The following is a 27,546-nucleotide window of genomic DNA, read 5'->3' as shown; positions in this document are numbered from 1 at the left end:
ATCAAGCAGATCAACACTCCCTCCCAGTTTAGTGTCATACGCAAACTCGCTAAGGGTGCACTTGGACTGCTCATCCGGGTTATTGATAAAGACATTGAACAGGACTGGACCCAGAACTCAGCCTTGGGGACACCACTTGTGACTGTCCTCCAGCTGGATTTAGCTCCTTTGGCCATGACTGTAGTCTGTAGTTTCCTGGATCCTCTCTCCAGCCCTTGCCCAATGGAACTTCCCTAGTCAACCAGGACTGCTGGTAGATGATGGAAAGAGGTTTTGCAAGCACCTCTTCCAGCTCCCTTAATGCCTTCAGGTGAATCCCACCTGGCCCCATAGACTTATGAATATCTAATGTGCCTAGCAGGTCTCTAACCATTTCCTCTTGGATCAACGGAGCTTTGTTCTGCTCTTTCTCTCTGTCTACCGGCTCGTGAGGTTGAGTACCCGGGGAACATCTGACCTTACTATTAAAGACTGAGGCAAAGAAGGCATTAAGCACCTCAGCTGTATCCTCATCCTTTGTCATTGTTGTTCCCCCTGCATCCAGTAAAGGGTGGAGATTCTCCTTGGTCCTTCCTTTTTTATTGGTATATTTGTAGAAGGATTTTTTGTTACTTTGACAGAATGGGCCAATCTAAGTTCTAATTGGTCTTTAGCTCTTCTGATTTTCAAGGCCGGGTTGGATGGGGCTTTGGGCAACCTATCAGGAGGTGTGAGGTGCCAGTGGAAGGTGTCCTTGCCCGTGGCAGGGAGTTGAAACTGGATGGGCTTTAAGGTCCCTTCCAACCCAAACCATTCCATAATTCTGTGATTTCTTTTCATACCAATACCTCTCGTCCTGTCATCAGTCTATAACTGAAGAGGACGTTCTTCAACCATAACAGTCTGACTCGTGGTAAAGCCATGGTCCACCCATGGATCACTCCTAGCTTCAAGTCATCATGTCTTAGCTGCTTAGACCAAGGACGGAGCATGGCTTTATTTTGGTGGGAGACAGACCTTTTACTCACTCTATGTGTATATAATCCAGGAAGTATAAATACAGCAGGAGGAAAAAAGGGAAAACTGCCAGGTGTCACGAACCCTGCCCACAGAGCAATTCTCTTTCTCCACTACTCTCCAGGGAGAGCCCTTTGATGCTAGGTCAAGGGAAAGTTTGAATTAAAACCAGCTCCTTATAAGCACAGTGAACTCAGCCTTTTTTTTTTTCATCTTGTGACTTTCAACTTTTAAAGAGAAATTATCAAGTTAGTTTTCATATAATTTTCTGCTTCAGTAACTGAATGTGAAGCTAAGGAGGCTCTTTGTTCCCTGTTCCAGTTCTTGAGATCTTTCTTTCAAGGCTGTTAGATCTTGATGTAAATGTAGAGCCAACAAAAAGCCAGGTGATGATAATGTTAGAGATAACCTGGTGGCTCAAAGCAAGTCAGGCTTATTCTTTTGAAATTAACTTCCGTGGTTAACTTCCAAGTGATTTCTGTAGATTACATGGCTTTTTTTTCCTGCTGGGTAAGTCCCACCGGCGGTCTCGGTGCAAAGGGAAGGGCTGATGCTGGCTTGATGCGGAGGATGCTTTTGCAACTGGAAGAGGCAGTCACATGGAAAGGTTTCATATCTCTCCTTACCACTCTCCAACGTGTCTCTTCTTATCACCACTCCTCACTCGGTTTTATATCTAATCCATGACGTGCATTAGCTTTCCATTTAATTAAAAAAAAAAAAGGCATATCTGTGTTGGAAAGTGAAATTCCTCTTTGGTACGAGATGATAATTATCTGAAGATGCTAAATTTAACATCTCTGGGGTGTGGTGTACAACCTACTTGCATTAAGCTACAGGGAGGAGGGAAAGGAGGCGTTTGGGCAGGAATTTCTCTCCTTTCCATGAAGGCAGTTTCCCAGCTGCAGGTCACCAGCTGCTCCTCCAGACCTGTAACTCCACGATAAGGATAAAGAAGAAATGAGGCTGTGAATAATGTCCTTGCACGTCCTTTCAGGGTTGTTTGAGAGACAGATTTAAGCAGCGTTTTAGGAAATTATTTTGGCACATATTAGTTGATCTAATTGGCTAGAAAGGACCCCTAATGACTTCTAAATTCTTGGTCAGTACAAACTTCTGGGAGAAGGGAATCTCAATGATTTCTGAGTCAATGCGTGTTGGTGAACATGGACTGAATCCATATTTCCCAGGGCAGTTTTATCTTAGTATAATGGCACCCCCTTGAGCTCATTTCCTCATTTACCACATTCAATATGATTAAAAAAGGAAGGAAAACTAGTTTTCAAAGGAGGTTATCCAGGAAAATGCATCTCTTGAAAATGCTGCTCCTTGTACGAGTGTTCCCAGGTCACTGACATGTGATAAAGAGTGAGGATCTATCCTGGGTTGGTTTTTTTTGTTTGTTTTCAGTGCCTAAATACATGTCTGTTAAGATTATCTGAACCAAAAAAAAAGACCTTGTGACTAAATTTACCCAAATCAGACCAATAAACCTCCCTCTATCTGCCAGCCTACAGACCCTGTTGGACGCCTACTCTGTATGGGTAAAAATAAGGTTTTACTATAAATTCATACATATGGCTTTAACAGATGTATTTCTAAATGTAACGCCTGAAAACGTTTGCTGGTTTTGAGTAGCAACGAGGATGTACAAGCTGTCTGCAGGAGTCAGGCACCTTTTGAGTCCTTTGGTGGCAGGGCTGCAACACCACCTTTCTCACTGCTTTCCTTGGGTGAAAATTAGCTGTAGAAAGCTTGTTTGTTGTGCTTTTCCACTTAAATATGCGGACCTCTTCTTGCCAGGGAATTGCATCTGCTACATCTCTTTTCAAAACAGGAGATGCGTATTGCTTTAGTCCTTTTTTTCCCCCTGAAAGCTTAATGATATATTGTTATTTTAATTTTTTTTAGTTACTAATATTTCCAAAAAGAAAAATTGTTTTCTAGCTTACATCAAAGCCAAGTAAAATCTCTCTGTAGCAGATGTTCCTGGTCAGGTTGACCAGCTTACATTACTCATTCGTAAAGTGTCCAACACCTCATTAAAGAAGATAAATGAGTTTCCTGCCTCTCATAGCTTAAAAAAACCCGAAAACCTAAACCCTGTTAAAAGGAAACTTGTAGTTTTAAAGTGAGATGAGATTTTTGTGGGCGTTTTTCTGCCTGGATGGATACAGAGGAGATTTGATTTCATACGGATGTAAGGAAACAAACGGCCAAGGGGTGTTTGGACCAAAGGTGGCTCTGAAGCTGATGTGGTTGATTTGATGACTGAGGAGATCCTTGACTGAAGAAGGAAAATAATTTATTTTAGACGAGTGGAAGTTGCTGCAGAAGGAAGGAAATGGAGAAACTTGTCAGGAAAATACCTTATTAGTGAGATGTGCCAGAGAGCAGAAGGTCTGGAAGAAGAGTGAGCTGCCCAAGATATCACTGTGCATAAACAGTGATGTCAGGCTGTGTTTGCACCAGAGGTTGAAAGTGTATGAGGGCTCTTCAGCTCAAAAATAGTCAATTTTGGGGTGGTAGTGGGAAGCAAGGAAGGCTGTTGGGAGTTGCTAAGGGTCACTCTATGCCTCTCAATTCACCTCCTCTGTGTTTGGACACCTCTTCCTTACCCCTCATGCTGACTTTTGCTCCCTCATTTATCCCTTTTGGTCCTTGTTTCTCCTCCCTGGTTTTTAAGCATAAGGTTTTAACGAGGATTTCAGCTAGCGGGTGTGGCATGGGCTTGCCAGCATTTCTTTGCAATCAAATGAGAAGTTCTACCATACAGAAACAAAAACTCAGGCTCTGGCCTCCAGGAGTTGGGCTTTTTGGTAAAAACAGTAACATCACAGCAACGATGATAACCTGCCAGGAGATTGGACAGCGAGATCTTCACTGATCCCTTCTGCTGGAATGATTTGGGGTTCCTGTGTTGGTTGCGGTGGGTGGAAAAGAAGGGTCTGCATGAGGATGGATTACTCAGCTGGTGAAGGATGAGAAGCTCCGCTAGCTAGAGGTGTCATAGAAGCCGCAACAAGGGCTTCATTCTCCTTCACGGTGCTGGAAAAGAAAATACAACGTAATGAAAGTGTGCTTTAAAAATTAAAATGAAACTAATAAGGGTTCTTTGCCTTTTCCCCTTCTACTGCAATTGACCTTTTGTCTTTCTCTGTCCTGTTGTTTCCTTTTTCTGTCCTTTATTTCTAGCAAGACTGAGGACTGGGGCTATCTCAATGAAGATGGAGAGCTCGGCTTGGCTTATCAAGGCTTAAAGCAAGTTGCCAGGTCAAATGCTTTCTTTTTTCCTCCACTGTTTCCTCTCCCCCTCTTCTTGCCCTTTTGTTTCTTTCTCTTCCTCTGCTGTTGTCCTCCTGTCCTCTATAGAAGCTGTTGTCCCCTCTGGCAGCAGCCAGAGGTAAGATATCAGAGGAACAAAGGCTGTTGTCAGTTTCTCACTGTTGAAGTGACATTGTTGTCACTAATGCTTGAGCTGTAATTCGTTAAGAATTATGTTACATTAATGGGAAATTGTGCAATAAAGGTGTTGGGAAGCTATATTCTCCAGGAAGCCAAAAAAGGCCCCCATTTTAGTGGGGGTTTTTTTCCCCAAATTGCACTATGATACAGAACCTCCCTGAAGTGTTCTCTCCCAATTCTTAACACATCAAAAGTGGAGTCCCTGTGCTTGTGTTGTGATGCTGTCTGCTCCTCTTACTCCCAGGGATTGTGCATTTACATCCATGCATTGCCTATAGGTATAAAGTCAAAGGTGCAGGGTGGGTACACAGTGCCATCCTTCCACAGCTCTCCTGATGTCCTGGTTGTGGGTAAGTATCCCATCAGGACACTATCGTGTGCACTTGCAGCCCAGAAAGCCAGGTGTGACCTGGGCTGTATCCAAACCAGATGGACCAGCAGGGTGAGGGGGGGGATTCTGCCCCTCTACTCTGCTCTTCTGAGACCCCACCTGGAGCCCTGTGTCCAGTGCTGGAATCCTCAGCACAGGAAGGATGTGGAGCTGTTGGAGCGAGTCCAGAGGAGGCCTTGGAGACGATGTGAGGGCTGGAGAACCTCCCATACAAGGACAGGCTGAGACAGGTGGGGTTGTAGAGCCTGGAGAAGATAAGGCTGTGGGGAGACCTTAGAGCAGCTTCCAGTGCTGAAAGGGGCTCCAGGAAATCTGGGGAGGGCCTCTGGATCACAGAGTAAAGGAGTAGCACAAGGGGAACAGTTTTCAGCTGAAAGAGGGGAGATTGAGATGAGATCTTAGGAAGAAATGTTTTGCTGTGAGGGTGGTGAGGCTCTGGCCCAGGTTGCCCAGAGCAGTGGTGGCTGCCCCATCCCTGGAGGGGTTCCAGGCCAGGTTGGATGGGGCTTGGAGCCCCTGATCCAGCGGGAGGTGTCCCTGCCTGTGTCAGAGGGGCAGAACTGGATGATTTTTTTGATGTCCCTTCCAACCGAATCCATTCTATGATTCTACGACACACCTGCAACCTCTGTGTCTCCTGGGGGTGCCGGTGGTTCTGTAAGGATTTCTAATGAATGTTTAAAAACATAAATGGAGATTAAAGCGAAGAGGGAGGATTCCTGAATCCTTCTCCTGGTCCAACTTTGTGCTCAAAAGAGCTGATAATTACTTGTTAATCAGCCTGTGCTCTCCTGCAGGGTGGTTACAAGGCGCCAATATATATGCGTTCTATAAAAGATATGATTAAAGGCACTACATAGAGGAAGAGTCGTAATACTCTTGTGTAAAGTAGTCTAAAGTGGTCACATGTAGACGTATCAGAGTATAAAACTAGACAATAACAGGAAAAATACTGGGGATGATTAATTTGTTTTTCAAAACACTGTAGGAACCCAAGTTCATAGAAGGAGCATGTTTTTCTGAGGGTGGCTCACAGTTAATCCAATCCCACATGAAGAAATAAAATGAAAATTAAACACTTAATACTTATTTCACGGTGGGCTTGTATTTGCCAAGCCTATTAAGAATATAACTCCTGACAACATGATTATGAGGCTAAATGTATTATTGCCTGTGTTTCTGTAGTTGGAAAACATCCTCTTCTATCTTTTGCTGGAAAATACAAGTACAGATTGGCTTGTTTAGGTCTTCTAAGAACAACAAGAACAACAACAACAAAAAAATCCCAGCTGGAGAATGATTCATGCTTTCCATCCAGAAATCTTCAACAGGAAGCATACATTCCTTAAAAAAAATCCCCAGCAAACAGGGTTTCCTGCAGGGAAAGAGTTCATGGACATGAATCTGTGAATTTCCCACTGGACCCAAAATATTTCCAGCTTTTTCCCCACTGGTACACCTCTGGGTCTGTGCATGTCCTGGGGAAATGCTAAGCTATTGACACCAGCGTCTCCCTCACCTTTGAGGACTGTGGTTTGCATCTGATCATCCGATACCATGAGGCTGAAGCCCATGAGGCAGTAGTGTGTCCGTAGCGCTGCCCTGGAGAGCACATCCTGAAACCAATACTTTGGAGTATTTGGCTTGATGCCTCTTCCTCAGAGTCCTCATACCTTCTGAAGTCACTTATTTCAGTCTACTTGAAAGAGCTGGTGGACTAAGGAGGAGATTTCCATTTACCAGAGGGCAGGGAATACCCTTAAAAATCAGCTATGATGTCACTTGCCAGGTTTGGCACCATCGTCACCCATCAGCACGGGTGTGGACAGGAAGGCAGCTGCCGTCTTGGTGTTGAATCATTATTCCACTGCATTAACAAAGCCATTCTGGTTTAGCAAATGGCTGGATAGTGCATGAATAAGTGCCTTACCCTTTAGCTGAACATTTGCCCCTGGGGTCGTCCTTGTGCAGAGGCTCAGGGCAGGGCTGGAAGTGGACCTGGTGTGGGTGAAAAGTGGGTAGGAGAGAGTGGCAGGACACAAATTATTAGATAAAATGCTTGGTACTTACCTGAAAGTGGGAGAAAGGCTGGTTTTTGTGACTTCTGTCAGCTGTGTGTCATGTTGTTAGGATTAGTTTGTCATAGAGTAGAGGGGAAAAAGTCTTTTTTCCCCCACTGTTGAAAAGTCCTGGTGAAGTCAGCAGTGATGATGAAAGCAGGAGCTAATCGGGATGACAGAAAATTGCCTTATGCGTAGATTTCTGCAGGTAGTTTGTAAATGAAAATTGACAGATATGTGTGTATACTTCTTTTTAAGCAAAGCTAAGTAACGGCTCTACAAACAGCTAGAAGGAATTAAACGTTTCAGCTTGTGCCTTCTTTGAAATTCCCAGCACTAGCCAATGAAGTCTGTGGCAATCCAACCCCACAGAGCCATTTGCACGATACACGGTTCACTTTTCAAGAGTAAGAACTGAAGTTCAAAAGGGGGTGAGCGCAGGAACCAGTGCCCTCAAGCTGAGCTATTGAAAAACCCTGAGGTGTTGATCTGTGTTGCTTTCTTGCCATGCATTTGCTCTTTGCTCATGAGAAGAATAAAGGAACCCAAGTTTATGATATATTTGCAGGGGGAAAAAAAGGAAAAAAAGAGCTTTTGGTTTTCCCTTCCCCTTTAATTTTAAAGAAACCCCAAACTTTTAATCTGATGTCCTTAGTTTCAAAAGTATTTAACCTTCAGTAGAACATATCTCAAACTAGAGTGGCAGTAATAGCCACAGCACCCCTTTGTGTGTCAGTTTTATAGGGAGGTCAACTGGGAACATCTCCCAAGGATCTAAACTCAAAGAGCAGTTACTACCACGACACCAAAATCACAGCCTGATTGGTGTGGTCCTTTTCTTAGGTTGCTGGAAGCACAGCTCCAGGATCAGAGAAGAGATCATGAAGAGGAGGTAGAAGCTCTGAGAAACGAGGTGGATGCAATGAGAGAAGAGCTGGAGAAGCAGCAGCAGGCTTTCCTGCAGACCCTGCAGCTGTCTCCAGAGGCACAGGTGGAGTTTGGACTTCAGCAAGAAATTACACGTCTCACCAATGAAAACCTGGTAAGAGACAGTACTGACAACACAGCGTTGGAAATAGGGAAAAAGAAATGGGTGAAGAGAAAGGAAATGTGAAGGGTAGGGGAAGGCACTGCATTGTCTTCCACTCCTCCTAAACTCCTGGCGAGGTCTTTCAGCATCTCCCACTGGTGCATTTGGGAAAGTTGGTACTTGGCCTTGCACTATTGTTCAGTGGATGTATCACTCCATAGGTACTTTATTTTTTAATCTTAATTTTTTTTAAGCCTGTCTATTTTGTGGCACTGTCTACCACATGAGATTGCTGACGTTCAGCCTGGAGAAGAGGAGGATCCGGGGAGCCCTCACCTGAAGGGGCTACAGGAAAGCTCAGGACGGGCTTTTTACAAGGGTCTGGAGTGATAGGAGGAGGGGGAGTGGCTTTAAATTGGAAGGAGGAAGATTTAGACCAGACATTAGGATTAAATTCCTCATGCTGAGGGTGGGGAGGCCCTGGCCCAGGTTGCCCAGAGCAGTGGTGGCTGCCCCATCCCTGGAGGTGTTCAAGGCCAGGTTGGATGGGGCTTGGAGCCCCTGATCCAGTGAGAGGTGTCCCTGACCATGGCAGGGGGTGGAACTGGAAGACCTGTAAGGTTCCTTCCAACCCAAACCATTCCGTGATTCTGTCACTGGGGACCCCTACACTCTGTAATTTTGCACGAAGATAGCACAATCCTTTCTTCTTACTTGCATTTATTGAGTGTAGGGAGGACAGTTGCCACTCAAAAAGTTGGCCTAGCTGACCATAAATTTCTCATCTCCTGTATTTGTGTGCAAGGTATAAAGCGAATATTACCCTCTCCTAAATTCAGGCGAGGGCTGCTTGCCTTTCTCAACAACTTAAGTCTCTAAATAGAGATGGAACTGTTTAAATAAGATTGACAGCCAAGAGTAAAATGATTTGGCTGGCATGTTGTGAGTGTTGCCTATTGTAGGCTACTTCTAGAAAAAGCAAGCACACTACATCCACGGTCTTTGCAGGTCTAGGACAACGCTACATGGGGACGGCTCTCCACGGGAACAGCCATAAGCCTAAACCTTACCCTGTACTCTAGTGGCTCCCAAGGACAGTTGTCCCCACAGAGTTGTCCCTTCACAGTCTTTGCGGTATAGGTAAGGGTCTCTGTAGGCAATCCAGGTAAAACACAGCTCTTCTTCTTTAAAGATGCTCACACCATGCAGTAGTGGTGCATAGACCAGGCTGCCAAACTGCTGCAGCTTCAAACTCACCCCAGACCGGTTGGTTTGGGGTTTATTTTTTGTTTTAACCCAATGAGTCTTCTGGTTTTCAGGATCTTAAAGAATTGCTGGAGAAGTTGGAAAAGAATGAAAAGAAGCTGAAGAAGCAGCTCAAGATTTACATGAAGAGGGTTCAAGATTTTGAAGGTGACCTGGCTGTTGGTAGATATTGGGGTTGGGGGAACAGCATTCTGGTTTCATTCCATTAGCCAGCCTGGGGGAGCTGCATGTTCTTCTCTTTTCCTTGCTATTGAAGTAAGTCTTTGTTCATTCTGACACACTGAACTAGCACTGAGCTCATCATTGGTGCGACAGCAGGGAAACGAAAGTCCAAATGAAGCTCCTGGGTCATGCTTAGGCTGCCGTTGAGCAAGTACAGCTGCGCTGCTGTAGCTTTAGCTCCTTAGTTGAACACGGTAAACTTGGAAAAGGGTCTGTGAAGTGATGGAGGGCAAGTGTTTGCTGGAGACATTTGTGTGTATACCTATACAGGTGTATCAGAATTTGGGTGTTTAGGAATAAGCTTTCATTGCTGTCAGTATTGTGATCCGAGGAGAGATACAGAGGGGAGGCCAGTGGGCTAGCAGGCAACTGCTCTGTTCTGGCTATTTTGGGGGCAATGAAAAGCACTTAGGAGTGAAATATTTATGTATGCTCTACTTGACCAGAAAACATCTCAAATGTGGCATCTCTGTTGTACAGAAGGAGCTCCTCGTTCTCTGCAGATGCCGTGGTTAATCACATAACCTTGTCTTCATGAGCTAATTTCTGAAAACCAGGCATTAAGTGAAATTAGGCTGAATAACTGGAGGGTTTCCACCACTAGCACAGATGTACTCTGTCAGGGCAATCTCCATGCAGCCGGCTGCTGTTTACTGCAGTACTGGCATGCTGGTCTCCTGTTTTATTAAACTTCTGTGGAAGCGCACTGCTCCATGGCGTGACACCACGGTCCTTCAGCTTTACAGCCAGCCAGAAAGTGTGATGTGTAGGTATTTTTTCACTGCCTGGCTGCTTTTTTTTCCCTTCTGTGAAAATGATACACTAAAAATCTTGCTGTTGAGTTACTGCCTTGTAGCCTGTGGTTCCTTGGAAAATAAAATATGACTTCATCTTTTCCTCTTTAGGTCCAACTCTTGCTCTCTTTCTTTCGTTCAGAGTCACAGCTACTGCTGACCAGTAATTCAAGAACTAGTTCTTTATGTTTTTATAAGCCTGTTGATGCTGGTCACGTTATTGGAAACTTTATATATGATGCTTCGGCGTGGTGTCTCCTCTAAGGCCAAGGCCATTGGAGGCTGTGAATAGTTCTCAATCACGAGGTACCACCTTTTGTGCTCTTTTCTCTTCACAGCATCCCAAGCCATGGTACCAGCAGAGAGGAGGCAGCATGAGCGCAACATGCAAGTTGCTGTCCAGAGAAAGGAGAAAGATTTTCAGGGCATGTTGGAATATTATAAAGAAGATGAGCCACTCCTCATCCGAAACCTCATAACGGGTGAGGAACTTGCTCTGGCCCTGTGCCTGGTTCCTTCGTCTCTTGCCTGAGAGTGTTTGTAAACTTGTGATCTCAAGACAGACAAATAGAGCTTTTCAAATTAATCCCTTCTGGGGCTGCACATTTATGGTGACGGCAGTTTTGGTAGATTAAGCAGCACAGAACTAAACAGGTAGATCTGCATGGATAAAATCCTTAGGGATAGGAAGAAATGGAAAATGCAATAAGGAGCCAGCAGTTTATAGAATAGGCAGGAACTGGCTGGGCTGGATATGATCTAGTAATAGATGGGGAGGGGACAGCAAGAGGTAGACCCTGGGGATTTTACACAGCAGGGGAACAACGGTGATTTGGATTATGAGACATGCGATGGTAATTGCAATAGATAGTAAACTTTTACACAGGAAGGTCTGATCAGAATTGCTGCCAGCATCCTGTTATTCAACACTGTTAGAGAAGTCATGCTTCCCTGGCTCTCTCTCCCATTACTCTCTAACGCTGGCAGAGTCTAGCAAGGATCTAAACAGTATGTAAAGAGCAGTGCTATTCCATTGCTGTGGTCTTTGAAGTTTCCCTGTTCAGAGGATGCAAATTCCCACAGCTACCATTAGGATTCAGTGTCTTGAGGGAAAGCGTGATTTACCGAGTCACGAATTCAGAGCTGGGGGCTATATCGTCTGTGAGGTATTCCTGAAAGCTTTGGGGGGCTTTTCTAAGGTTATTTGTGTGCTGACTGAGTAGGCTTTTTCATAGAAAAGAAAATTTAGTGCCACCTATGCACATCTGTGCATCCCTAAAGTGTAATGTCACAGTGTCACAAACTTCACTGCTACCCTCCCAAGCCCTGGTGCTGTGGGGTGGAAAGCTACAGCAGGTCCATCTGTGCTGTTGTTGGTGGTTCTGCATTCACACTGCAGAGAGGGGTGCAAATTACCAAAATCTCAGCTTCCCAGGGCTGGAGGAGGTGACTTAGCCCCGTTATGTCTCCAGCTCTGGTGTTGTCCGTGCAGTCTATGAATTTTTAAGAGTATTTACAAAGAAAATACCAAACCTTCTAGATCTGAAGCCCCAGGCCGTGTCTGCTACTGTTCCCTGCCTTCCTGCCTACATCCTCTACATGTGCATCAGACATGCGGATTACATCAATGATGACCAGAAAGTGCACTCCTTGCTCACCTCCACCATCAACGGCATCAAGAAAGTGCTGAAGGTAGGTGTGTCTTTTGTCTTGGGGTTGAGATGATGTAAGATGGGGGCTATAACCATGTCAAAGTGTGTGAAATTCAGCACTTGTAGTAATTTTCAAACCCAATCCCTGTTACGGCTTCCCTTTATAGAAGAACAAGGAGAATGATGGAGTTAGGAATAAAACTGTTTGCATTTGCAGTTTAGAAAAAATATTTGCAGGAACAAATGGCAAATACTGCTCCTCTGCAGGGAAAGAGTTTTCTGATCTAGGTGGGAAAACACCAAATCACTTTATCTTGCTATACCTCCTTCCTCTAGCAAAGGAGGAGTCTTACGTGTTCTAATTTTACTCCTTCAGAAACACAACGATGATTTTGAGATGACGTCGTTTTGGCTGGCAAATACATGTCGCCTTCTGCACTGTTTGAAGCAGTACAGCGGAGATGCGGTAAGAAACACATCAATGATCTTGAGCACTCTGGAATTCATCCAGGAAGGCTCTTCAGGTCTCCTGGGTCTGGTGGCTTCCTACTGGCTTTGACATGGGGTCATCAGTGACTTTCCTGCTTTGTTTATTTGGGTATAACATGAAGCAGCTCCTAACAGAGGTTCATGGGGCATTGCACGGAGATATTTTAAAGCTGAAACCAGGACCCTTACATCAAAACATTGAAGGAGGGAACATTTAGATGAGATCTTAGGAAGAAATGTTTTCCTGTTCAGGTGGGGAGGCCCTGGCCCAGGTTGCCCAGAGCAGTGGTGGCTGCCCCATCCCTGGAGGGGTTCCAGGCCAGGTTGGATGGGGCTTGGAGCAACTTGATCCCATGGGAAGTGTCCCTGACCATGGCAGGGGGCTGATACTGGATGGGCCTCAAGGTCCCTTCCAACCCAAACCATTGCATGATTCTGTGACAACACCAACATCATCTGACTAATGCCCTGAATATTGTGCCTTTCATAGCCTACCAAGCACTTTGATTTGTCTGAAGAGGGGATTTCCTACTGGTAGGCTGTTTTGAAGTCTGTGCCTCTGGTTTTAGTAGATGTCCTGGTTTTTTTAACCAAGATTTTGACAGGGATAAACTGTTCCAAATATTGCAATTTTATTCTGAATATTTCTGGTTTTTTCCTGTTCTGTCCAACTGTTTTAAAATAAACAATCTTTGAGAGAGCAAAAATGCGTAGTTATAATGTAAGATTTTGGAAGGAAAACCTCTCATTTCTTGCCACCTCAGTATTATTCACAAGTTAAAATGTTTTATTATAGCTGATCCCTTCTGACAAAATCAGATCATCACTGTCTTCATAGTACCTTACACACTGTCATCCTTAAAGCTATGTGTTCTGTGTATTAAAATATTCAACAGAGTCAAATTACGTCGTTTCTCAGTTAGTCTTGATATTGAGCATTCAAGCTTTGAGAATAAATAAAAAGAAATCATGGAATCAAATTAACTATTCAGGTCATTCACAAGATAATGACTGGTGTGCAAAACCTCAATGCTGCACTTCCAGGATTTAAATTAAAAAGAAAAATAATTTAGATGAGACTTACTAATAGTTACGCTCCTGTTTGCCCTCTTCTGCCTGGATAACAGCATTGCATTTAAAGATCTTCCCCACAAAACCAACAGGGTGAAAAAAAAAATAACAACCTAGGCTTAAATTTCACATTCTTTGCCATGATTTACTCTGTTAGATTAACCAGCTGCTTGCACATTCAGTTGGTAATTTGGTGCAAAAACAAAAAACAGAAAGGAAAAATAATTCCAAGCGGTTCCAAAAATACTGTTCTCTTTAGTTTGAAATCCAACCTGTTATTAAGAAAACAGGTTTACAAGAAAAACACAAACTAAATGCAATCTTGCAGTGCAAAGAGCACAATGCTATTTCATTAGTCAGACAAAATGAGAAATCCTGAAGTCAGCTGAAACTGTGCGTGTTGTATTTTTGTGTTTTGCCAGTCAGCAAACAATAAAAAAATTGCGTAGTTCTCATTTTGACACCAAATTGATAAAACCATATGAGCAGGCAGTTGAAGTGCCCGTGTTAATTACAAAATCAAGTTAGATCAATTTGCTTCTGCCAACAAAATTAGCATTAATATCTGAGCCCAGAGCTCAGGGCTTCAGCATCCATTTACGGGGTCAGGGGCTACCTGGTGCTCCAGCAAAAGGCAGGAATAAATTCATCTGCTCGGACAGATTTCTGAACTTCAGATCCGTTTAAGATTTTGTCAAAGCATAGCATGTGGTTATTGTTTATTTTTCATTTTGTAATATTTTAAATCTCAAAATATCTGTTTCCCTTCAATAACTGCAACTCGTAGACATAAACAAATAGCTAAAAGACCTTTCTCTGTGGCCAAAATGTCATTTTCTAGTCCATATATATATTGTAATTAATACAAGTGTTGCTCCCTGCTAAAGGTGAAATGTAAAGAAGCCTACTGCTTAATGATGCTTTTCTTCAAAAAGCAGCCCTCTAGTAATAATTTATGAACACATGGCTGAGTAATTCCAAGGTGATTTGGGAGTCTTGATCTTTCCTGTAATAGAGTAAAAATGTACTTTGCTAACATCTGGATATATTGTACTCTTAAGGTTTTTTTTAATACAGTGATTTTACTGGACCATAAATAGTTGGAGTAATGAAATCGGGCGTTTTAATCTCCTTCTGTTCAGGGCTTCATGACACAAAACACACCTAAGCAGAATGAGCACTGTCTGAAGAACTTTGACCTGACCGAGTACCGCCAGGTGCTGAGCCACCTCTCCATCCAGATCTACCAGCAGCTCATAAAGATAGCAGAGGGCATACTCCAACCCATGATCGGTGAGTTTGTGGTGTGGTAGCTTTTAGGAGGGCATTTTTTTTTCCTGTAATTGTGTACTCTTGAGTGTTTTCGAGACCTTTGTACAGTGCTAGCATGACTTGTTCCCAAAGGAAAAGCCTGCAGTCGGTTAAGAGCCGTAGGTTTCAAAAATACCCAAAACTGTTGGATTTGGAGCAGGTCCTCAAGTTGGGAGTGACCTGGGTGAGTTTTTATTATCCTGTGTCATAGAAAGTAATAGGGATGAGGTCTTTTTTTTCCCCCATAATAGAAAAATCCTTCTTTCTTTCTACTGGAGATATAGTGACGGGGATCCAGGACAACTCTCTGCAGGGACAAATATCTGCAGGAACAACTCTAACCCTGACCCTAAGCCTGACACAGCCTAACAGCTCCCTGCAGAAAGTTGTCTCTTTCCAAGAGACAGAGGTGAAGTGGTGCTGGTGGGTCCTCAGGAACAGCATTCCCCTCCAGACAAGATTTGTGGTTTAGGTTTTTATGGATGGAAATGCTTGTTATGAGGGAGGAGAGAACCGGGAAGAGGAAAAAGAGACTAGTAAAGACCTCATTTTGCAAGGATGAGTGAGTATGAGAAGCGTTACCTCCTTAGCTAAATCTGTCCTCCCCCTTGCTAAGCTAATTGAGGGGCTCTTCTCAGTATTCTATATTTTCTAGGTGCTGGTATTTTCCTTGAGCTTCCAGCCTGGACTCCTCTATATCAGGGACACTTTCCCTTTGCCCTCCAAACATCATTACATTAATTCTGACTGTATGTGACAGTGTTACTCCCTGCCATCACTACCTGTACTTCCTGCTCCTTGCAGAAAGCTCTCCCATCCCTCTCTCAGTAGGTCAGGCTGTAAGAATTCTAATATCTGCCTTCATTTCTTGCAAATCTTTGAGCCAATTACTGACTCTAACTGCAGAATTCAAGGCTCTGTGGTGGTTACAGAGAGAGAATAGATTACAAGTCAAAGGAGAGATGTTCCCTTTTTCTACAGCAAGGTAATTAATTTCTGTGTAGTAACACCTAGGAAGTACATGTGATTTTACAGGTATTTTGTGTGCTTCAGCCGTTTCCTATTATCCAGTAAACTATCAATTCATGGGTCTGTCCTGCGTTTAGACCTCCCAGCATCCACTCTGTTGCATCACTGAGACTGCTGCATGTCTATGACAGTCCACAGGGGGATACAGGGGGATCAGTTCTTACCTCTGCTGACTAATAGGTGGATGCAGGCTTTCTTTAGCTCATTTTTTTCCACCTTTTCAGTGTCTGCCGTGTTGGAAAATGAGAGTATACAAGGGCTTTCTGGTGTCAAACCAATGGGCTACAGGAATCGCTCCTCCAGCATGGCAGATGGTGACAGTTCCTACAGCTTAGAAGCAATCATTCGCCAGCTGAACGTATTCCACGGCATCATGTGTGACCAGGGTCTGGACCCAGAGATCGTGCAGCAGGTCTTCAAGCAGCTCTTCTACATGATCAACGCGGTTGCTCTGAACAACCTCTTGCTGAGGAAGGATGTTTGCTCGTGGAGCACTGGGATGCAGCTAAGGTGGGATGAGGGCTTGGGGTGGGGTGTGGCTGCTTAAGGAAGTTTAGTTAATTTTTAATGTGTTGGAAGGTATGAAAATAGTAACCAGTAGTTTGAGGTAGGTGTTCTTCTCCCTTTACTGTGCTCTTGTGAGACTTCTCCTGGAGCCCTGTGTTCGGTTCTGGAGTCCTCAGCACAGGAAGGACATGGATCTGTTAGAGTGAGTCCAGAGGAGGCCACAGAGAAGATCTGAGGGCTTCAGCACCTCCCGTACAAGGACAGGCTGAGAGAGTTGGGGTTGTTCAGCCTAGACAAGAGAAGGCTCAGAGGAGGACTTAGAGCAGCTTCCAGTACTGAAAGGGGCTCCAGGAAAGCTGGGGAGGGGCTCTTGGTCAGCGAGTGCAGGGATAGGATGGCGAGGAATGGTTTTAAGGTGAAAGAGGGCAGATTGAGATGAGATCTTAGGCAGAAATGTTTTCCTATGAGGGTTGTGAGGCCCTGGCCCAGGTTGCCCAGAGCAGTGGTGGCTGCCCCATCCCTGGAGGGGTTCAAGGCCAGGTTGGATGGGGCTTGGAGCCCCTGATCCAGTGGGAGGTGTCCCTGCCCGTGGCAGGGGGTGGAACTGGATGGGACTTAAGGTCCCTTCCAACACAACCCATTCCATGATTCTGTGAACATAAAGTGCAATGGTATAAGTAAGGGGAGAAGCTGGATTCAGCAGGAGCCTGATGCAGGAGCAGTTAAAACTAACCCCATTGTGTGATGCCTGTGGAATGCCATTTGCTGTGCTGCTTGTGAATTAAATGCATGTTAGAGTAATTATCTCTCGGGTGGGCTTTCCCCACCCTTGCCCCACTCAGCCTGAGCGGGGAGACTGCACAGCCCAATGACTACACCAGGTGAATGCAGGATGGGTGGCTCTTTGGGGTGGAGCAGTCTCCATGGTCCCCTCCTGCTGCCACGTCTGCCAGTTTTAAAGTAGTATCGAAGCCTCCAGTTCTTCAGGGTGGATCTTAAAGACAAACGCCTGTCGCTGTGCCAAGTGCCTCCAGCCTCTCATCAGCTGCAGGCAAGCGGCATCATGGACCTAGAAGAGCAATGAAGCTGGTGAGGGGCTGGAGAACAAGTCTTATGAGGAACGGCGGAGAGAGCTGGCGTTGTTTAGCCTGGAGAAGAGGAGGCTGAGGGGAGACCTTATTGCTCTCTACAACTGCCTGAAAGGAGGTTGCAGAGACTTGGGTGTTGATGACAGGTGATCCAATGAGAGGGAATGGCCTCAAGCTGTGTCAGGGGAAGTTTAGATTGGTTATTAGCATAAACATCACTGAAAGGTTTCTCAGGCACTGGCAGAGGCTGCCCAGGGAGGTGGTGGAGTCACCATCCCTGGAGGGGTTTAAAAGGCAGATAGATGAAGTGCTTAGGGATGTGATTTCGTAGTGGACAGGTAGAGTTGGACTTCATGATCTCCAAGGTCTTTTCCAACCTTATGATTCTATGATCTACTGGCTGGGATCAGCTTGCCGTCTTAGCATAGTGAAAATAAGGATTGTAATGTGAAAGGACAGCGAGTGAGAAAGGGGCCATGGACATTTATCAGCCCTGGCATAAATCTATCAACTTCCTTCTCAGTGTAGATGATTTAAACCTTCTTTTTGGTACCCCTTCTCCTTCCTGTAGTGGATCTTCTGCTTTTTGCCCTTGAGCCTGGGAGTGGGCAGAGGGAAAGCCACTATTCTGTAGGTATTTTCAAAGGTAGCTGGGTACCTTGCAGAAATTTGTTAGCATTTAAAAGCTTGTTAAAAGATTTTAAAATATTTTAATTCACTTTTGAAACTTGAATTTATCTGAATGCTGTAGAAAAGCATGTTCCTTGTGCTGCTCAGCTGTGACGTGGCTCATCTATTTCCAGGATGCACAGGGTATAAATTTTGCTTAGAGTTGTTGAGTATTAAGCTTTGGTCTGGCTGTCTCTTGTCATGTCTGTCATAAATATGCATTAAAAAAGCCACATATACCTGCACTGCGATGTATCTTCAGTCTTGCAGAGGATATTTGAGATGCTACATCTTATCTCTCGGCTCTCAGCTCACATCTTATCTTGGTTACTTTCTCAGGTTTAACATAAGCCAGCTGGAGGAATGGCTGCGTGGGAAGAATCTGCAGCAGAGTGGAGCAGCAGAGACTTTGGAGCCCTTGATTCAGGCGGCGCAGCTTCTGCAGCTGAAAAAGAAAACCTCAGAAGATGCCGAGGCCATCTGCTCCTTGTGCACATCGCTCACAACGCAGCAGGTAGGGAACAGGGCAGAGATTTACACTAGGAGGTGTTGATCATTAAAGAAGTGGAAAAGGATGGCTTCCTGGTGCCAGCTCGTCACTGCCCAGATTCAGCGTGTCCATGGTGGGGACAACTTGTCCTTGTCGAGACTTAGGTTTGGTACCAGCCCTGTCAGAGGTGGTCACTGCCGTGGCTCCTGTCTTACGGAGCTGCTGATAGCACTGAAGCTCCAGCAGGAATGTTCGAAGATGAAATCCAGCCCTGAGGAGTTCATGGTATCAAGTCAGACTCTTTGGATTTTATTAGAGGTAATCATAGGATCACAGAATTGTTTTGGTTGGAAAAGAACTTAAAGATCTTTGAGTCCAACTGTAAACCCAACGCTGCCAACTCCACCACGAACCATGTCCCTAAGCAACAAATCTCCACTCCTTTTAAATCCCTTCAGGGACAGTGACTCAACCTACCTGTTGCCATTTACCAGGATCTAACCTGGCTAGGTCTGCAGGATGCCCAGCAAGGGCTCATATTTGGGGCAAGGATATTGAGAACAGCCCACCTAGGCTGGCTGGATCTGACTTAAACACTGAGACTCCTCTCCAGGAGAACATGAACTTGTGGATTTTGCTGCTGGATTGCCTGGGTCCCCAGTTTGGTAATGCGATAGGAAGGGAAAAGTGAGAGCTGTGAGCTGATCTCCAATGGTTCTTGGAGATCTTTTTTTCTGTATCTCCATCTCCCTGTCTTGAACGTGTGTTCTGGAGAGAAGCTGAGAGTGCGTAGAGGAGGAGCAGGAGTGAGGGAACATCAGGAGAAGTGTTGTATTGGCGGCATCAGAAGTACTGGGGAGCGTCACCCATGTGCCAACTGAGTGGAGTCCCTGTATTAATCTGTTGTTCAAGTCAATACCCAATTTACAATCGTTTCCATAAGAACTGACTTTGACAGGTCCATAGAGGGCTGACACACCTCACAGGAGGCAGAGGAACACCAGGATGATACTTGTGCTCCTTCTGCTTCTCAGTAGAGTCATGGGAGACTTGTTATGGCCATATCAAGGCAAACTGTTAGTAGTCCTTTGTATGCTGGAAAAGTCTGGCTTCTCACGACTGTCTGTAATCCTATTTTGTTTTCAACAGATTGTAAAGATACTTAATCTCTACACTCCTGTGAATGAGTTTGAAGAACGTGTGACCGTAGCTTTCATACGAGACATACAGGTAAATTAAAGGGCTGCAAAGTAGAGGGGACGATACTAAAGGCATCTATTAAATCTTTACCAACTCAGGCATTTTGTAACAGGCATGCTGCTGCATGTTGTCCTGAATTTAGTTCTCTCTGTGTGCACATGCTTACTTGCAAAATACAGCTGGGGGGATAACTGGGATGTTAATCTCAAGGAGCAATAAGCACCTGAGCTAAGGCAATGCTCTGTAGTAGCTAGGCGACTCAGAAGTAAGGTTGGAGGAGTCAGTGAAGCATCAATGAAATGGAGATACTTCTGAAATAAATGGCAGAAATTGGCAAATAAAGGAAAAATAAACTAGTTGAAACCAAACTTATTTTAATGCTTGCAAGGAGGAGGCAGGAAATGGAAATAGACCTGTTCAACTACTCCTAGAATATGTCTCCATTGCCAAGCGGCCGAGTCAAGACTGGTCTGCTGGTATCACACAGGGCTGCTTTTGCCATACAAGGCAGGGGTCATGTTGTTTCCAAGTTGTGTGTTCTTGGTTCCTGGTCATGAAGAAAATGTAAGCAGGTTCTTCTGAAGCAGTGCTTTCTACAGTCTGCATAGAAGTCCCTGTAAGTATTTGCTCAGAGGAAGGCTGTTGCAATAGAGAACAAAATAGTTCTCATTGGTTTTAGCAATATCTCTAAAATTGTGTACATTCTCAAACCTTTGATGATGTTAAATATCATGACAAATGCAATGGAAAAGGCAGCAACTGATACTAAATTTGTTTTCGTCCCCCACACCTCGTAGATGCACTTACAAGAGCGGAATGACCCACCGCAGCTGCTGTTAGACTTCAAGCACATGTTCCCGGTTTTGTTTCCTTTCAATCCATCCTCCATAACCATGGACTCGATTCATCTCCCTGCTTCTCTCAACTTGGAATTTCTCAATAAAGTCTGAAGAAAGTGTAATTACTCCCACCTCTCCTACCCAGAGACCTCCTGAGAAGAAAGAAAATTCATGAATGGAATCTAAGGAGCTCTTCAAACATGGACCAAACAGGTTTATGGAAGAACTGATACACAGTAATAAGTGGATGCTAAACTGTACAGTAAAAAAGAGACTGATCTGTATGTGATTGTTTTGGTAATTTGCAGCTCAGAAATAAGGATACTTGAAATGCAGTTTTATTTTATTGCTTGATTTTATGTTGGCACAGTTCAAAGCCCATAATCATCTCCAAAAGCCACTAACAAACAAGAATGGTGAGTGGGAGACAGTTTACTTTGATCTTCATAGGTGTCTATGAAGAAATCACATATAAGTAAAAAACTCAATCCAAGACACTTGTGCTGCCTTGAAGGACGTGTAGTTTGTCTGATAGCTAGGTAGTTTGTACGTATTAACAATGGGACATGCAGTTCTTCTTCTTGTTCTTGCAAGCAACTATCATGACAGTGAGTTCAGAAAGTAAATTGCACAAGGTGCAATACGTATTTATCATGCTGGTTAAGGCAACAGGCTTGGACACTGCCTGTTTCCATGGAATTTATCACAGATTATATGTTTGAGAAATGCTGTTACTCCTCCTAACCATATCCAGTGCATCTGCTTCATGGGGATTCAAGTAAATTGGCAGTTTAGACTTTCTTCCGTTAAGAAAATTTACATTAGTGGCTTGCAAAGGTTTTTTCCTAGTGAAATAAGCTTGAGACAAGGGACTACCTTAGGCCTCCTGCTTCTGGTACAGATAAGTATCATCCTGATCCCTACTGCTGCCTTTCCTTGGGCTTTTAAAACTCAAAAACATTCAAGTAGTGGCATTCTTAGACATCTTACATGGCCTGTATCAGAATCCCATGCATAGAGAAGACATGATAAGGCAACCCAGTTTAATATTTGGGTTCCTGGTCCAACTTATGTTCAGCAGGTGAGTTCTCATCATAGGAAAAATTCTGTTTAATTAACAGCCATCCCAAATTTCAAATTTTTACCTATCATGCAAAGATAGAGCTTGGATAAAGGAAGAATCCTTAAAAAAAAAAAAAAAAAAAAAAAAAAAAAAAGTTTTAAACCAAAAGGGAATGGACAAGCAAAGAAAACACAAAAAATAGTAAGATGATATGTTAGTAATGTAAGACATTTCTTTAAGAGTGAACATAGCTCTGTATCTACAACAACCTTAAATAAGTAATTGCAATCAATTCAAATTACTGTAGGACTGTTTTTACCTAACTGGTAAATGAAACCAAACCAAGCCGCCGACCCCACCAGGTGGAAGTTGAAAGGGACCAACTACTCCCAAAAGCAGTCACTGGTTTTTCTCAGTACTTATCATGACATGTTGAATTCTCCGTTACTGCAGAACTGCTCTCCTCACTGAGAAAGGGAAAAGGTGGGTTCCCAAGGCCGAGTGATGCTGTACAACGATCCTGGTGGTGATCGGTCTGCAAACCGACATGGCGATGCCTCTGCTGTAGCTCCGTGTGCCCAAGTGCAGCGAGGATGCTTGGCAGCAGCAAAAGCCTTGCTCACCTTTGCACTGTGAGCACTTTGACCTTTCCACTGCCATAATGGTCTTGTCAAAGCAGACCTTAAATTCCCTGCTTTTGTGGTTGCAGTTCCTGAAGTCTCAGACATTCCGTGATGATAAAGAGCTTTCAAAAAACCCTCTCTGCATCTGACTGACCACTTTTATTCAGTGTAAATAACATCCGAACAGCTGATTTAGGATCAGGTACCCTGTCTGCTCAGAGGATTAAAATAGAACGTGAAGTCTTTTAAAAATACACTGAATCTCACCATGCTGTAGTCACGTCTTTAGATAAGGAGCGTGTTTTGATTTAATCATCATGTATATTACCTAGGTATATACAAACCCTAATATTCCTGTATATACTATATATGTATATTACTATCCAAAAAGCACATTTTTAAAGACAGTTGAGTGCTGTGAAGAATTATATTGGTCTGTGCCAGTGGGTAAACACCTTATTTCAAGCAGACTATGGTTTTGTATGGCTGTTACCAGTGAAGGACAGGTTTAAGGCCATTCCCTAAGGAGAAGTTGTGTTTTCCTCTAACCATCACCCAGTTAATTATACAAGAAAGTCTATTGCTTGTGTAGTACCAGCGCTACCTCCAAACTACAGCCCTTGAGCACCTGCATCTACTGTGTATACTCAGTAGTGCCTTCATCTTCTCTTTGTGTACAAGGCCAACGCCACTGTTCTGCTGCGTGTGCCCAGCAAGCCCACTCTTCTGTCCCTTGCTCATCTCCGATGTTTTTATTTATTGTACCTACCTCTTTTCACATTTGCTAACAAATGTTTTTGCAATGCCTTGAGTTTAATTTTTTTAATTATATCTTATCCCTTTTTCCCAGACTACAGTAGTCATCACAGTTTAAAAAAAAAAAAAATTACTAATTCAGAGCAGAATTCAGCCTTTCTGTAAGGCAGTTTTATCATAGTGCTGTTTCTCAGAATTCACTTTAGGCCAGCAGTTTCCTCTCAGGCTCCTTAGGTCTCTACCTCTCTCTGGTGTAAATTATTCAGAGTGCAATTCCCAAAAGATTGATCAAGCCAACACTTATTGTTCAGACTAGATGGCAGGTTGCTGCAGAATCCTCTTCTTCAACCATTTTGTTGCTGATCGCAATTACAAAATGTGATTAATGCTCTTCTTGGGGATAATGGTCTTGTACTGGCATTTTCAGGATCATAATTTATATGTACAACGAAGAGACTTTATTAAAAAGTCTTGTTTTATGTATAGACAGGAACTGGAATTTAATGTCTCTATCTGTGATACTGTAGTTTGTCCATGAACATCCATCTGAAAGAGGACTCTGCATGAAAGATACGTTAATATATGCTATCTTTTCTGCTAGTAAATTTTCTAAAAATGTTAGTTTTGTTAAATGGCTATGCTCAAGCATGCCTTTCTTCTCTCAGACTGGCACTTCTTTATTTAAAAAACAAACTTAGCACAAAGTATGGCTTTGAGAAAGCTGGCCGTTTTCCAGACCTGTCTTTATTTTTAAATACTGATTATTAAGTTGAGTGTTTTCCCACTGTGTGCCTTTAGCTGTTACTAAGGTAACTGACTTCTCAGCCACTGTTTCTCTGGAACAGGCGGTAAAATGTGGGAGTATTTTTATTGTTCTGTCATAAAAAGTTGTCCATGGATTTATGTCTGCTTATAAATTCTCACTCTGAGGAGGTCTGCAAAACCACTTTGAAGTTCCTAGGAAAAATATGATACTGACACGTACTGATTTCTGCATGTATCATGTGTCCCAGAAAAAACATTATTGGGAATTAAAAAAAAAAATAAAAAAAACCAAACAAAACCCAAAACAATAATGAAACCCCCCAAAAAATCAAATCGTAGAAACCACTGCCCCTATGAAACCAACGCTTCAAGTGGCTTCAACAACTTCAAGTTCAGGCATGTGCTGTCTGATCTACCAGCAGCATCCAGGATAATGTGCAATCTTTATTTGCTTTGATTTTGTTTTCCTTCTTTTTTCTTTTATTGTCGTTCTGCTGCTGACGTTGCTTGCCTTTTGGTTGGTAAAGGTGGTGTAGCAGTCGATTGTAGGAAAGAACTTTCAGAGCAGAGTGAACTTATGTGATCCTACATCATAAACATCTTGTGCTCATGCAACTTATTCCACTGTATCTAAAAGTCCTTCTTGGTCTGAGCGAAACGGTAACGAAACGTGGGCATGTGTCAAAGTTTCAGCGTAGTGGCGGCCTTTCCTGACACTGCAACTTAAAACACTGAAATCACCGCACTCCCCAAAGTCTTTGCAATACATAACGCCCCTCTACTTCTGTGGTTTGCGAAAGACACAAGTGGAAAAGATGCACTTGAAACAACAGGTCATTGTCCTCCATTTTCAGTAGTAAATTAACAAAGCTGTGCAAATTTACTCTTTCTGACCATACTTAACTAAAAAATTAGCATTTTGTCATTGCATATAACCTAATTAAAATGAATTGCATGAATTGCCATGAAGCTGTTTCCTCCAGTTCTACTAATTCACCTATATTGCAGTCATAAGTTGATTATTTTTCCTGAAGGATGTTCTAGAAATTATATGTCAAAACAACCCAGAGGAAATATTCCCCAATGAATATACCACTTACTTCAAAAGGTAAATGCCAGTGGACGAAGACTTTCAAATTTAGTTGAAATTAGAAAAAAAAAATCCAAAAAATTATCAAAAAAATGTGCTACTAAAGTGCAATGTCTCTTTTTTTTGTTCGCTTGTTTGTTTGGGGGCTCTTGGGGGGTTGCAAATTCTCATTAACAAGCAGAAGGTATAACTGCTCTCAGAGAAGTCGAATGATGTGCAGGATTGAATACTGTAGATGAAATGCTACTGCTTATAAAATATTTTTCCATTCTGAACAAATCTGTAAACTACACCTTTGTTTATAGAAAAATGCTTGTAATAGTCACTGTACTATTCAACTGGGGATAAAAACATTCTGTGAAATAAACACTTTTGAAAAAATTGTGACTTTTGGTCAAAAACGAGAATGTAAAAAGAAAATACACCGTTCAATATTTTACTTCTGTGTATTGGAGATGTTTACTTTTTAGAATTACAGTGTGCTTTACAAATACATATGAATAGTCTCAAAGCTTTTACTTAAGACTTTGAAAGGTTTGGAAGTTGTAACTTGATTTCAGAGGTGCTTAAGTATTGTGAGCTAAGTAGAAACCAAGCGAGTGTGGAATCCTGGCCATAGCAGATGAATGGAGGAGATGAAGCACCAGACCCTGTGCATGTGCAGAAACGAGATCGGGTGAAGTTTATGGCAGAGAGAAAATATAGCAGAAACAGAGAAAGAAAATATGTCTCTGATTCTGTTTTAAAGAGAAAGTCGCTTGTACCTTCACTCATCTCTAAATCCATCAAATCATTGGAATTTTGGAGGGAGGTGTTGGGTTTTTTTAATAAAAAATGGGATAGTTTATAGAAAAATATTTTTTCTTCTGCAAACTTTATAAAACTTAAATTGCCTTAATGAAGACTCGGCAACTTTTAGTAGTACATAAACTAAAACTTCTTGACTGATCACCCCATCATCTGCCAGATAGTATGAGTGGTTCCACTGAAGGTTGTATGATATCGGTCATAACTCAACATGCCTCTTCAGCCACTGGGACTTCGAAAAGCTGGTTTTGTGGGTCCCCTACACGCAGCCAGGCGGTTGCAGTGGACAGGGGAGGTATGAAATTGTTTAGATTGGACAAGACCTTTAAGATCATGCAGTCCCACCATAAACCTAACACTGCCAACTCCACCACTAAACCATGTCCCTAAGTATGACATCTCCACACCTTTTAAACCCCTCCAGGGATGGGGACTCCACCGCTGCCCCAGGGAGCCTCTCCCAGTGACTTGAGAACTCTTTCTATGGAGGATTTTTTTCTCATATCCAATCTAAACTTCCCCTGGCTCAATTTGACGACATTTCCTCTCATCCCATCACTTGTTACTTGGGAGATGAGACCAGCACCCACCTCAGCACGGCCTCCTTTCATGGGGCTACAGAGAGCGATGAGGTCTCCCCTCAGCCTCTTCTTTTCCAGACTAAACAGCCCCAGGTCCCTTAGCTGTTCCCAGAACCCCTGGACTCCAGACCCTTCCCCAGCTCCACTCCATCTGGACACACTCCAGCCCCTCAATATCCTGGACCTGTCCTCAATGTCAAGCCTGGAGCTCCACGAGGTTGTTGTGTCCCAAGTGCTTGGCCTTGTTGAACCTCATCCCGTTGGTCTCAGCTCATCGGTCCTGCTCAGATCCCGCTGCAGAGCCTTCGTGTCCTCCAGCAGATCACCACTCTCGCCCAACTCTGTGTCATCTGCAAACTGACTAAACGGTAACTCAATCCCCTCATCCAGATCATGGATAAAGATATTAAACAGAAGCACCACCAACACTGAGCCCTAGGGAGCACAAGGGAGGTGATGGAGGAGGCCAGGAGGAGGCACATCCTGCTCTTCTCCATCCAGTTGCAAAAAAGGATACAGCCTGGGAATTAGGACAGTGCTGCAGGCCAGGGACTGTGTAGCTGCTCAGGGCTGCAAAGCTGTGTTAAATCATAGAATCATTAAGGTTGGAGAAGACCTTTAAGTTCATGCGTCCAACACACCTGTACCTGCTAAATCATACCCCAAAGTGCCAGAAGAGCTTCTCTCTGGGATCCCAGGAAGGCCAAGATCTGCAGTCAGGGATCCCAGGAGGGCTGGGCGATGCCCTCGGGAACCCCAGGAAGGCTGGCACCTGCACTCAGGGGTGTGGGAACTCCACTCATGGATCCCAGGAGGGCTAGGAGCTACCCTGGGGCATGTGGGACCTGGACTCAGGAATCTGGGAGGACTGGGAGCTGCTCTCAGGAACATGGGAACTGCTCTTAGGGATCTCAGGAGGGCTGGGAGCTGCCCTGGTAGGATGTGGGAGCTACACTCAGGGATCTGGGAGGGCTGGGAGCTGCAGTCATGGATCCAGGAAAGGCTGGGATCTGCCCTGGGGGATGTGGTACCTGCACTCAAGGACATGGGAGCTGCTGACAGGGATGTGGGACCTGCCCTCAGAGATCCGGTGATGGATGGCAGTTGCCCTCAGGGATCCAGGAATGGATGGAAGCTGGCCTGGGGCATGTGGGAGTTGCTGTGAGGGATCTGGGAGCTGCCCTCAGTGATCCAGGGATGGATGGGAGCTGTCCTTGGGGATCCAGAGGTGGATGGAAGCTGCCCTCAGGGACCCAGGGAAGGCTGGGTTCTGCCCTGCGGGATGCAGGAGC

The 27,546-nt window shown here is 43.9% G+C and overlaps 1 protein-coding gene across 4 annotated transcripts in view; it reads left to right on the top strand.

The window, feature by feature from the left end:
* MYO5B (myosin VB) overlaps positions 1-25,661 on the top strand; it is a 173,969-nt gene extending 148,308 nt beyond the window's left edge. For 2 of the 4 annotated variants that reach the window (XM_054053671.1, XM_054053670.1), the window contains exons 30-39: positions 7,756-7,954; positions 9,262-9,355; positions 10,563-10,706; positions 11,765-11,916; positions 12,253-12,342; positions 14,579-14,729; positions 16,001-16,286; positions 18,380-18,554; positions 19,680-19,760; positions 20,528-25,660. In XM_054053671.1, coding sequence (XP_053909646.1) covers positions 7,756-7,954; positions 9,262-9,355; positions 10,563-10,706; positions 11,765-11,916; positions 12,253-12,342; positions 14,579-14,729; positions 16,001-16,286; positions 18,380-18,554; positions 19,680-19,760; positions 20,528-20,680 — 1,525 coding nt within the window. In that variant the 3' untranslated portion in view covers positions 20,681-25,660. Of the gene's footprint in view, positions 1-4,191; positions 4,270-7,755; positions 7,955-9,261; positions 9,356-10,562; positions 10,707-11,764; positions 11,917-12,252; positions 12,343-14,578; positions 14,730-16,000; positions 16,287-18,379; positions 18,555-19,679; positions 19,761-20,527 lie in introns of all 4 variants that reach the window. The other 2 variants (XM_054053668.1, XM_054053669.1) reach the window with 2 other exon arrangements.
* The last annotated feature ends 1,885 nt before the right edge of the window (positions 25,662-27,546 follow it).

The sequence above is a fragment of the Cuculus canorus genome, chromosome Z, assembly GCF_017976375.1.
Source record: "Cuculus canorus isolate bCucCan1 chromosome Z, bCucCan1.pri, whole genome shotgun sequence".
Taxonomy (NCBI): Eukaryota; Metazoa; Chordata; class Aves; order Cuculiformes; family Cuculidae; genus Cuculus; species Cuculus canorus.
Note: the sequence above shows the minus strand (reverse complement) of the source record. Positions and strands in the feature narration are given on the sequence as shown.